The sequence below is a fragment of the Polypterus senegalus genome, chromosome 2, assembly GCF_016835505.1.
Source record: "Polypterus senegalus isolate Bchr_013 chromosome 2, ASM1683550v1, whole genome shotgun sequence".
NCBI lineage: Eukaryota > Metazoa > Chordata > Cladistia > Polypteriformes > Polypteridae > Polypterus > Polypterus senegalus.
The window spans coordinates 17,888,935-17,901,201 of NC_053155.1; the positions used below are offsets into that span (position 1 = coordinate 17,888,935).

Genomic DNA, 12,267 nt, shown 5'->3' on the forward strand with positions numbered 1-12,267 from the left:
CATCTAAGACATGTTGAAATCTAAGTAATCAATGCAGATCTCGGCATGAACATTGGCTGTGCCCCATGTCATGCACATGTCTCTGTTATATGCTATTTGGTATGGGATTCATAAAAGCAATGTTAATGTTTGTGAAGTGTCATCTGGAAAGCTCTGTGCTTTCCTTTCACTAAGACCCCTAACTCTGACATCCATCCATCCATTTTTCAACCCGCTGAATCCGAACACAGGGTCACGGGTGTCTGCTGGAGCCAATCCCAGCCAACACAGGGCATAAGGCAGGGACCAATCTTGGGCAGGGTGCCAACCCACCACAGGACACACACAAACACACCCACACACAAACACACACTAGGGCCAATTTAGAATCACCAATCCACCTAACCTGCTTGTCTTTGGATTGTGGGAGGAAACCGGAGCGCCCGGAGGAAACCCACGCAGACACGGGGAGAACATGCAAACTCCTAACTGTGAGGCAGCAGCGCTAACACTGCGCCACCATGCCGCCTAACTCTGACATGCCATCACATATTATTATTAGATGACTGGCCAAAGTCAATGTTCTGTTTGCATTTTGCAAGGCAATAAGTCCTGACATTGGAGCTGGCATCAGTTCTGCTGATAGAGGATGATTGCCTGAATTTCAGCCTACATTACTTTATGTGCCAGTTTTTGTGTGTGAATTAATTTCTTCCAACAAACAAAAGCATTAAAAGCAGTTCTGTATTAAATTAATGATACATCTTACCCCAATAGAGAGCATATATATATATATATATATATATATATATATATATATATATATATATATATATATATATATATATATATATATATACAGTATATATAAAAAACAGAAGGTACACTCTTTAATATGAACCTTAGAAATATCTAAACACTTGAAATGAAACAACATACCTCAAACTAGGAAGTACATTTATCTGTTTGTGGGGCAAAACAAAAAGAAAAAAGAACAATCAGTCAATGGCTTAGTTTTTATTGTATACAACTCTGTTAGACACGCACACCATGACAAGGTGATTTGTGGAGGAGACAACATTAAAATGAAAGATCAAATATGGAAACAAAAGGCACATACTGCTTTATTTGTCACAAAGTTCAAGAAATATTATGACAAACCACAATAACAACAACTTCTTCTTCTTTCGGCTGCTCCCATTGGGGGTCGTCACAGCGGATCATCTTCTTCCTTATCTTTCTGTCCTCTGTATCTTGCCCCAATACACATCAGAATTTAAAAAAGAATCAAAGAAAAACCACTGATTTGGTTAAAGATTAAAAAAGCAATCCCAGTCCCAGTGAGGCATTATGCAAGTGTATTGCTGTTGGTATAAAGGAGTGCCAGTCGCATTTCTTGACACACTAATGCTGAATAATTCATTTTCTGAACGTCCACAGTGTTGGTGTGTCAGAGAGAGGCTGTGCAGCGTTGTTCATAATGGCATTCAGTTTTGCCTTCATTCTTTCCTCCACTACTACTGCCAGGGTTAGCTGGTTTGTTGACTCGGTGGACCTCTCTTGAAGTGATGTTACTGGCCCAGCATAACACAACATTTAAAATCATGCGAGAATCACAGAATTGTAGAGGATGTGAAGGATGTCACATTAAATGAACACAGTCATCAGATAAAAAAACAAAAAAATCTACTCTGTCATTTCTTCTATAGTTTCTCTGTGTTACGAGACCAATCAATTGATGTGGAACACCCAAGTACTTGTAGCAGTGCAACACCTCGACATCCACTCCTTGAATAGTGACCAGAACAATACAAAAAATAGCCAGCAGTTATAATTAATATAATTGCTTATAATTAATAAACAATAAATGCCACACTGACAGTGTTAACAAGATGCTTGACGATACATCTAACAAATTCCAGACACAATTACCATCAAAATAAACTTAATTATAAGATATAATTGCAAAGCAGGCTGCATTGTTAAAGTAGCATAAGATAAATCGATAAATTCAGAGACCACCGATGTATATTGCAGTAAAATTGCTGTGTCAATGAATAGCTGATCCTGAAACTTGTAAATGTCAATTGTCAACCTGTCCATCACCCTTGCAAATAAGAAAGGGCTCAGAGCTGATCCCTGATGTAATCCAACCTCCACCTTGAATGCATCTGTCACTCCTACCGTAGACCTCACCATGGTCACACTTTCCTCGTACATATCCTGTACAACTCTTACATACTTTTCTGCCACTCCCGACTTCCTCATACAATACCACAGCTCCTCTCGAGGCACCCTGTCATATGCTTTCTCCAGGTCCACAAAGATGCAATGCAACTCCTTCTGGCCTTCTCTAAACTTCTCCATCAACATCATGAACACAAACATTGCATCTGTGTTGCTCTTTGTTGGCATGAAACCATCCTGCTGCTCACTAATCATCACCTCACTTCTTAACTGAGCTTCCACTACTCTTTCCCATAATTTTATGCTGTGGCTCATCAATTTTATTCCCCTGTAGTTACTACAGCGCTGCACATCCCCCTTATTCTTAAATATCGGCACTAGTACACTTCTTCTCCACTCCTCAGGCATCCTCTCACTTTTCAAGATTCCATTAAACAATCTGATTAAAAACTCCACTACCATCTCTCCTAAACACCTCCATATTTCCACAGGTATGTCATCTGGACCAACGGCCTTTCCATTTTTCCATTTTTCATCCTCTTCATAGCATTTAATGTGTTAATAAAATTTGAGATAATTAAAATCAGGAGCTTGTCCCAGCAGTACTGGATGCAATACAGGAAGAAATCCCGAACAAAGTGCTAGTTGGATAGTTTCATTTTTAATTAAATATTAATTCATTTTTTTCAAGTTATCCTTTTCATATTTCATCTGAAATACCAGTTCATTGAGATGGTGTTACATTCCTATATTCATATTCCCATTTCACAGTTCATTCCAACTCCTTACTCTTTCCATTGATGCCTGTTCTCTCATTTATGTTAAGATTTGGTAATTTGTGGTCTGCCACACATGGATGTCAGCATCTACTTCTTATTTATTTTCTTGCACATACATTTCATCTTTTGAAGAATATAATATATAATATATGTAATTTCCATTTTTCTTTTCAGTATGATCCGAGAGACATGAAAATGAACGATTCCAAAGCTGCAAACTTCACAGAGTTTGAACTGGTGGGTTTCCCTGGTCTTTTGGACTACAGGATGTTTCTGTTTTTTGGATTCCTTATTCTGCTGCTAATCACTGTGACTGCCAATCTTCTTATCCTCTTTCTGGTTTCACTGGACCACCGGCTACACACGCCTATGTACTTTTTTCTTTGGAATTTATCCCTCTTGGACTTACTGATGGCAATTGCAATTTTACCAAAACTTCTAGCAGTTCTTTCTGGATATGACAGTACAATTACTGTGACTGCCTGCTTTGGGCAAATGTATTTTATCATCTCTGTTGGAACCACAGAAAATTGTTTGGTGGCAGCAATGGCGTATGATCGTTACATTGCTGTGGTGAAACCTCTACATTATAATGTAATCATAAATGTCAAAATGTGCTTCATAATATTAGCCACATCTTGGATACTTGGGTTGGTAATTCCAGCAACCTCCATAATATTAGCTTCAAATCTGCCCTACTGTGCTTCTAATAAAATCATGCACTGTTTTTGCGACTATCCAGCTGTAATTTCCCTGGCTTGTACTGATATTACTGATCATGCCACTGGAGCCTTTGGACTAGGCATGCTCGGTAACTATTTGCCCATGCTGTATGTCCTCTGGACGTATGTCAGAATCGTGCTTTCAGTTTTAAAGGTAAAAACAACGGGAAGTCGAGCAAAAGCTTTCTCGATGTGCTCTTCACATGTGACTGTGGTGCTACTCTACTACGTTTCTGCTTCCGTAGTATACGCAGGATTAAAAATGAACAACCTTTCATATGATGGCCCATTTTTGTTGGGGATTGAATTATTTTTAATTCCAATGGTTAACCCAATGATTTACAGTTTAAGAAATAAAAAGATGAAGGAAGCAGCTAGAAAATACTTTAACTTTGTCATCAGTTTTCCTACAAACAGAAAAACATCTGTTGGTAATTCATAACAGGAGTACGTTAAAGTCTCAACTTGAAGAGTACACTAAACCTTTAATATTGTCCTTGTCCAAAATCAAATATTTTCCTCTGAATAAACATGGACTGACATTGCCATTAATTGGCAGTTGAAATATTCTAATTTGTATTATTTTTATTTCTATTTATTTGTAACTTCTATCTTTATGTGTAAATATAATTAATTCAACAGAATGCTTTTGGAAATACTGTAGCTGAATACTTTAAAAACAAAAACACCCTGGCTTTGTGTTAACTTATGAAATATCACGTCAAATAAATAATTGGTAATTTTGTTAATTAAATGGCCATTTCCTAGTTATCTATATTAAAAACCTTTCCAAGTAATGAAGTTAAAATGCCTACCTGGCTGCTTTTGGTGTGGACTTCTCCCTGTGTTTACATCAGTTTCCCCCTGGTACTCCAAGCTTCCTCTGTATAAGCGTGCCCAATGGTTGGGCTGACACCAAAGTTATGGTTGGTTCATGTGTTAAGTTTAAATTTGCTGGCACAACATACCTGTGAAACTGAATCTGGAAAATTCAGCTTTAAAAAATCAATGGTGGTAAATTAAAAGTATCTTGAGGTACAATGGGCGCAAAGTCGTCTAATGAACATCTCAAGTTGCATTTCTCTCCTATGGACTGCAAGAATGAGATCATAAATGCAAACAGCTGAAATTAGGTTTCTTGTCTAGGATGCTGGCTTATTCTCCATGACAAGATGAAGTGCTCAAAAGTATGGAAACATCTCTGTGGATCAAAAAGAACCATTTGAGGTGGTTTGGGCATGTGGTTAGCATGTCTCTCATGGAGTGGTGTATTATGCATGACCACCTAGGGTAACAAAGCCCAAAGACACGAGAGACTATACATCTGAACTTGCCCTGAAATGTTTGGGAACTCCCCAGGAGGAGCTAAGGATAGGGTGACTATCACCAGTGAAAGAGTGAAAATAAATGAATGAGTCTGCTCTAAAGCTCTTTTACTTCCAAATAAGTTGACCACTCTTTCTGCAACATTAGAACATTAGAACATTCTAGACCAGAACAGGAAATTCAGCCCAGCTCACTGTTGCTATCCACTTAATTCTTCCATAATAACATCAAGTTGAGTTTTGAAAGTCCCTAGAGCCCTACTGTCTACCACATTACTTGGTAACTTGTTCCATATGTCTGTGGTTCTCTGTATTAAGAAAAACTTTGTAATGTTTGTGTGAAGTTTACCCTTAACAAGTTTCCAACTCTGTCCCTGTGTTCTTGATTAACTAATTTTTAAGTCAGTGTCTCGATCCACTGTACTAATTCCCTTCATAATTTTAAACACTTCAATCATGTCACCTCTTAATATCCATTTGCTTAGACTAAAAATTCTCAGCTCTTTTAATGTTTCCTCATAATTCATCCCCTGAAGCCCAGGAATCAGCCTAGTCGCTCTTTTCTTGACTTTTTGTAGCACTTGTATTTCCTTTTTGTAGCCTGGAGACTAAAACTGCACACAGTACTCCAGATGACGCCTCACCAGTGTGTGATAAAGCTTGAGCAGAACCTCCTGGGACTTGTACTCCACACAAGGGTGCTTGTATGCACATCAGGGCGCTATATAACCTGACATGCTGTTAGCCTTCTTCATGGCTTCCAAACTCTCTCTCACAGTTGACAGTGTCAAGTCCACTAAGACACCTAAATCCTTCTCTAAGGTGTACTTTTGACATGTAATACCTCACATTTACTCACATTACATTTCATCTGCCACAAATCTGTCCAAGCCTGTGTGCTGTCCAAGTCCCTCTGTAATAATTCAGTGGCTTCCATATTATCTGCCAATTCACCTCTCTTGGTGTCATCTGCAAACATAACCTGCTTACTTATATTGCTATCTAAATCATTTATATATATTAAAAATAGCAGCGGCCCTAGCACTGACCCTGTGGAACACCACTCTTAACATCGGCCAGTTCTGATAAGGTCCTAAACCAGATACTCTCCTGGCCTCAACTGTGCCTTGATACTTTGTGAAAGTCAACCACTAAAGGAGATAAGAGCTGAACTAAAGTTACAGGTCTATATTTAGTTTTCATCAGCTTAAAGTTTAGAAAGTTTAGTACAGATGTTTTAACATATAGGCAGGTGGTAACACGAGTTAGCAATATTGCATTACAGCACCAGGGTCTGACTGTGGCTTGCATGTTCTTCCCATTTGTGGATTAATGGGTGTCAGTGATTGGGTTTAACTGCATACGCTTATCTGCTCTAACACTGAATACTGGAAATGTGTCAGTAATACTTCTGAATTAACAAAATATGTTAAGCCCCTTAGTAAATAACATCCATTCCTTTCTTCCACGCAAAACCCGAGCCCCCAAAGATTCAAGGTATGAATACCAGCTACTGAGCCACCAGACTACACCAGCAAATTACTGGACTAAAAGTAAACAGATCCTTTCTTAAATGCCTCTGTTAATTGGATTGCACACAGTACACTCTTTTCTGATTGGCTGTGCGATTGTACCCTACGTAGGACTGACTTACCATCCATCATGTTGGTTTTTTACTTTATTCCCAGTGCTGCTCCAATAATCAATGGCTCCTAGTTGACATTTTACTGGGAAGATTGAATGTACTCCTTGGCATATGTGGGTTCAGATGTAACTTGTGGTGGTCGAGGGAAGAAGGGTCGATAAGCCAAGAGTAGTTTGGGGTGACCTCATGGCCGTCTCAGTTTAATAATAGTTCTTTAAAACAAAACAAAAAAACAATGCACAATGGCATGAAAACTACAGTAAAGCAAAAGCCATGTATCAAAGTACTCCCAGATTGTCAGGCTTCTGATTTTAGGAGGCCCAGGCCCCTCATGGACCCCATGATCATCAGAGGAGACTGTGTGCAGAGGGTACAGACCTATAAATACCTGGGAGTGCAGCTGGATGACAAATTGGACTGGACTGCCAATACTGATGCTCTGTGTAAGAAAGGTCAGAGCCGACTATACTTCCTTAGAAGGTTGGCGTCCTTCAACATCTGCAATAAGATGCTGTAGATGTTCTACCAAACGGTAGTGGCGAGTGCCCTCTTCTATGCGGTGGTGTGCTGGGGAGGCAGCATAAAGATGAAGAACGCCTCATGCCTGGACAAACTTGTTAAGAAGGCAGGCTCTATTGTAGGAGTAAAGTTGGACAGTTTAACTTCTGTGGCAGAGCAACAGGCACTAAGCAAACTCCTGTCAATCATGAAGAATCCACTGCATCCACTGAACAGTGTCATCTCCAGGCAGAGGAGTAGCTTCAGTGACAGACTGAGGAGATCGTTCCTCCCCCACACTATGCGACTCTTCAGTTCCACCCGGGGGAATAAATGCTAACATTACTCAAAGTTATTGTCTGTTTTTACATGCATTTTTATTACTATTTAATTTAATATTGTTTTTTATTTTTTGTATCAGTATACTGCTGCTGGATTATGTGAATTTCCCCTTGGGATTAATAAAGTATCTATCTATCTATCTATCTATCTATCTATCTATCTATCTATCTATCTATCTATCTATCTATCTATCTATCTATCTATCTATCTATCTATCTATCTATCTATCTATCTATCTATCTAGCTAAAGTACACTCCTATAAGGAGGTTCTCTCTCTAGATTGTCTCCTTGGTCAAAGACGCCTCCCTTTGGGTGGTCGTCCTTCTAATTCTTCTGGACCAGAAAGGGTGCAGCCAGTTGCACTCAGTGGGTGTTTTCTTCAGGCTGTAAATGGGGGACTCAGGATCGAATCTGCAACCTCTTGATTTAGAGGCAGCTGCTCTTAACTCTAACAAACCCATGCAGTTGATAAATGGGCTTTTGGTTTTACATATTGACAGCAAAATGAATATTGAATAATTTATTTTTCTTCAGTTATATACTTGAATAAAGGAGCACTTGTTTTGTTGTACCTTTTGTGAAAGTATTTGATATCTGGACTTCAGTATTCACAAATTAAAAATTTCAAATTTGCATTTTGTCATTATTACAACATAAAAAAAAATTCTGTTTTAGTTATGAGTTCACAATTTCTTACCTTAAGTTTCCTGTCATCCTACAGCTAACTCACAAATTAAGAGAGTTGAGCTGAGAGCATTTGAAGAGGTGAGTTCCAAAACCTGTTAAGTACATTTTTTGGCGAACTTTAGGTGAAGCATGGTTCTGACTCATCAAAGGGTCGGCTATGTGCTTGGCATTGAACTGGGCTTCAAAACCTGCTAAGTACCAAAATATAGTGATATAGTGAAATTTTTATGTGAGTTCCAAAACCTGTTAAATACATAACCAGCTTAGTTCCAAAAGCTACTAAGTACACCAGCCAATCATCTCAATATGCCACACTCAGAGTTTTAGGAAGAGACTGGCAGGTGCTTAACTACAAGTCTGCAACTGCAAAAGTCTGCAAAAAAATGCTCCCATTTCACTTGACAAAAGTTCGAGTGGCAGAAATAACAAGAAGTAACATAAACATAAAGACCACGTATTCGGGCGACTTTTGCAGTCACAGTATTGTGAAACGTGGCAGCAAAATAAAAAAACTTGTCAGCTGACCCACTTCCACTGAATTGTTGTGTTAATCCAGTAAAAGCAAAGGATGTTGAAATGTTGCTTAGCAAAATGGGAGTCAATATGGACAATCCGCAATCAGAAAAAGTTAAAGAGTTCTACCTCCCAATCATTGGAACAGCCAACAAAAACACTAAACCAATGACAGACAGTGATACTGAAATATATGATGAAGACAATGTAGAATATTGACATTCTAGAGATTGCTTATAACTTGTTTAATTTACTACTTCAACAATGCTTAACAGGAATTCGTGACTTTTAGCATTACTTTTTAGCTAAATAGTTTAGAGACTAAAAGCTCTGAATTTCTTTTGTTATATAATAAAAATATTTCAAGATCCAGAGCACTTTTGATTAAAGTTTCTACATATAGGTTTATGGAATAGCATTGATTTAGCGTCAAAACCTGCTAACTATGTTTTTTTCTATTTTTTAGAAAAATGTAAAATATTCAGATTTCTGACATGTCCAGCAATTGACCTTCAGTAATGTAACAACCAACATTCTGCAAAAAGAATTTTAAAAATATCATTTCAAATACTTAAAAATTATTTTTCTCCTTTTCATAAAAAGTTGTCTCCTGTACTTAGCTGATTTTGCAACTCAGCACTTCATTTTGCATCTGACTTGATTTCAGCTGCCTTGGCAGGGGATGGGATAACAAGGTGCTTGCTGCCAGTGCTGATTGACACATTTGAAAAACAAAGACGCTGATGAGGAGGTGCGAGGGAATTTAAGGTGGCCCTGAATTACAATTTTTTTTGTAGGCTTCAGGGATTCTAGTGTTAAGATGTGCTCACTGAACTCCGACAAAGACCAAGGTTAGGAAGAAAATGGGAAGACAGCTGAGTCATACGATAGCTGAGTTAAACCCAGGGTAATGACAGAGGACAGTAAGCAATCTTGGAATGACTTGCCAGTGTGCTTTTTGGCATTGCATAGAATGCCTAGTAAATGTCTGAAATTTTAATTGTTTCATACTTTGACAACCCTTTTTCGACATTCTGTAGATTTCCTAGGCAATTTTCCATATTGACAGTTATTATATTTATATACTGTAGTTATACAGCAGTTCATCTCCCAGACTTGCCAGGTTCAGTTCTTTTACTGATGATTTTGATCACATTACTACAACAGAGATTTAGATCACAATTTCATCACATTCAACACTCCTAATTGTGAGTCTCATTAGTTTTACATCTGTCTTTATATGCATTTGCTTCTGACATAGCAATATCTCACATCAACCTTGGTGCAGTTTTACTCTACCTATGGTGAAATGTTTTGCTAGCTAATTATCAAGCCAACAAGTTCTTTTTAGTAGCCCTGTGTATATAAGATACGTATATTTACTGTGTACGTAAGAAGGATGAAGTTAAGGGTGGCGTTGCACAGGATTCATGCTAGGTATGCTGCTATTTTAAATATATATAAATGATTTGAATAGGAATATAAATAACAAGCTGGTTAAGTTTGCAGATGATACCAAGACAGGTGGATTGACAGATAACCCAGTATCCATTGAATTATTATAGAGAGACATGGACAGCATGGACAGGTTTTGGCAGATTTGTGGACAATGAAATTTAATGTCAGTAAATGTAAAGTACTACATGTAGGAAGTAAAAATGTTACATTTGAATAAATAATAGGAGGTATGAAAATTAAAAGTACAACTTATGAGAACAATTTAGGAGTCGTAGTGGTCTTGACACTATCAACTTCCAGACAGTGATCAGAGACCATTCAGAAGACTTGAAGAATATCAGGTTATATAGCGCCTTGATGTGTACAGTAAAAGTCCAAGGAGGATCTGCTCAAGCTTTATAATGCACTGGTGAGGTCTCATCTGGAGTATTGAGTGCACTTTGGGTCTCCAGGCTACAAAAAAGACATAGCAGTACTAGAGGTGGTCCAGAGAAGAGTGACTATGCTGATTCCTGGGCTACGGGGGATGAATTATGAAGAAAGATTAAAAGAGCTGATCCTTTACAGTTAAAGCAAAAGAAGAATAAAATGAGACATGATGAAGAGCTTAAAATTATGAAGCAAATTGATACAGTGGATTGAACTGTTACTTTAAAATGAGTTCACCAAGAAAACAGGGACACAGTTGGAAACTTGTTATGGATAAACTTTGTACAAACATTAGGAAGTCTTTTTTCACACAGAGAATCACAGACAAATGGAATAAGTGACCAAGTAGTGTGGAGGACAGTAGGACTTTAAAGACTTTCAAAACTCAACTTGATGTTATTTTAGGAGAATTAAGTATTTCCTATCATGACTATCCATTCATATAGACATATAGATAGAAACTGAATCTGCTAGTGTGAATGGCTGAGGTACTTAATAATTCTGTTTGCCTTTTTAAGACAGTGTGTGTTTGTAATTTATGTTCTGAACAGAATACAGCCTGGTGTCACTAATATTCTGTGCTGCTTTCACCATCCTCTGCAGTGATTTATGAAATAAACTCATTCAGCTGCTGTACCAGGATAGTATGCATCCAGCAAAGATGGAGTCCACTGTGTTCCTGCAGAATTTAGTGTGGATAGATGGAGAAATCCAAGCTTTCCTCAGATGGTTGGCAAAGTAGAGGCATAACTGATAGTCAGTGACTAAACATGCCAGACTGTTAAAAATGTAACATTGAAATGTTACCATCATTATAATACTCTTTCTAGTATTAACATTAGAATTACCAGAGCCTACGAAAAAACTCGTAAATCCGTCCCACCTTAAATCGCTTCTTAAAATCGTTCACAGCTCTCCACCAGCGTCTTTTGTCATCTAAATGTGCTGATAAAACCAGGCTGCACGCAGCCGGCTATTCCATCCCCCACCAACCTGGAACGTGCACAAACTTCTCCCAGCTCATGTATTGATTGTTTTTCTGGGAGTGAAGTGGAGTTTTAGAGTGGAAATAATAGATCGTTGTTTGGAACACACGCATTTCATGTCTGTTCCGTTTCTAAAGTAATTTGTGTAAACACATTGTTAAAACAGAAACATTTTTTATATTCTAGTAGTAGATGACAAAATGTAGGCATAAGCTATATAATGTATGAAGCCTGAAGCCCAAATATCAAATAAATACTTTCACAAAAGGTACAAATCTAACACAATTGCGCTTTTATTTAAAAATATAACTGCAGAAACAAAAAGCCGCCTTAACATGCGACATTGACACCCGTTTATTACGACTACCTCTGTGGCACAATGGAATCAGCTGCCAACTGAGAATCAAAAGGTCATGAGTTTGATCCTGCACCTCTCCATTTTGAGAAGTTAACTGCTCTTAGTCTTACTATTTTAGAATAAAAACATACATTTGATTTCAGTCTGTAACAGCTAGAGTAATATATAATACTTGTAAAGGGTAGCTTTGTTTTTTTTTTCTTAGTCAGTTTTATTATCTCAGCCGCGTTCATGAGCCCAAACACACCCCACCCCGCATCAGACACTGCTGTTTTCACATAGAAGCGCTGTAACAGAGGTAAACTCAGCTCCCTTCTACATCGGAGCAAGAATGCACATATCATTGCTTGCATACTAA

The 12,267-nt window shown here is 38.0% G+C and overlaps 1 protein-coding gene across 1 annotated transcript; it reads left to right on the forward strand.

The window, feature by feature from the left end:
• The first annotated feature begins 3,140 nt into the window (after positions 1 to 3,140).
• On the forward strand, positions 3,141 to 4,109 carry LOC120524291 (olfactory receptor 6N1-like). Its single transcript, XM_039746151.1, has one exon. It carries the CDS (start codon positions 3,141 to 3,143, stop codon positions 4,107 to 4,109), a length of 969 nt encoding a protein of 322 aa, XP_039602085.1.
• Positions 4,110 to 12,267: the final 8,158 nt, after the last annotated feature.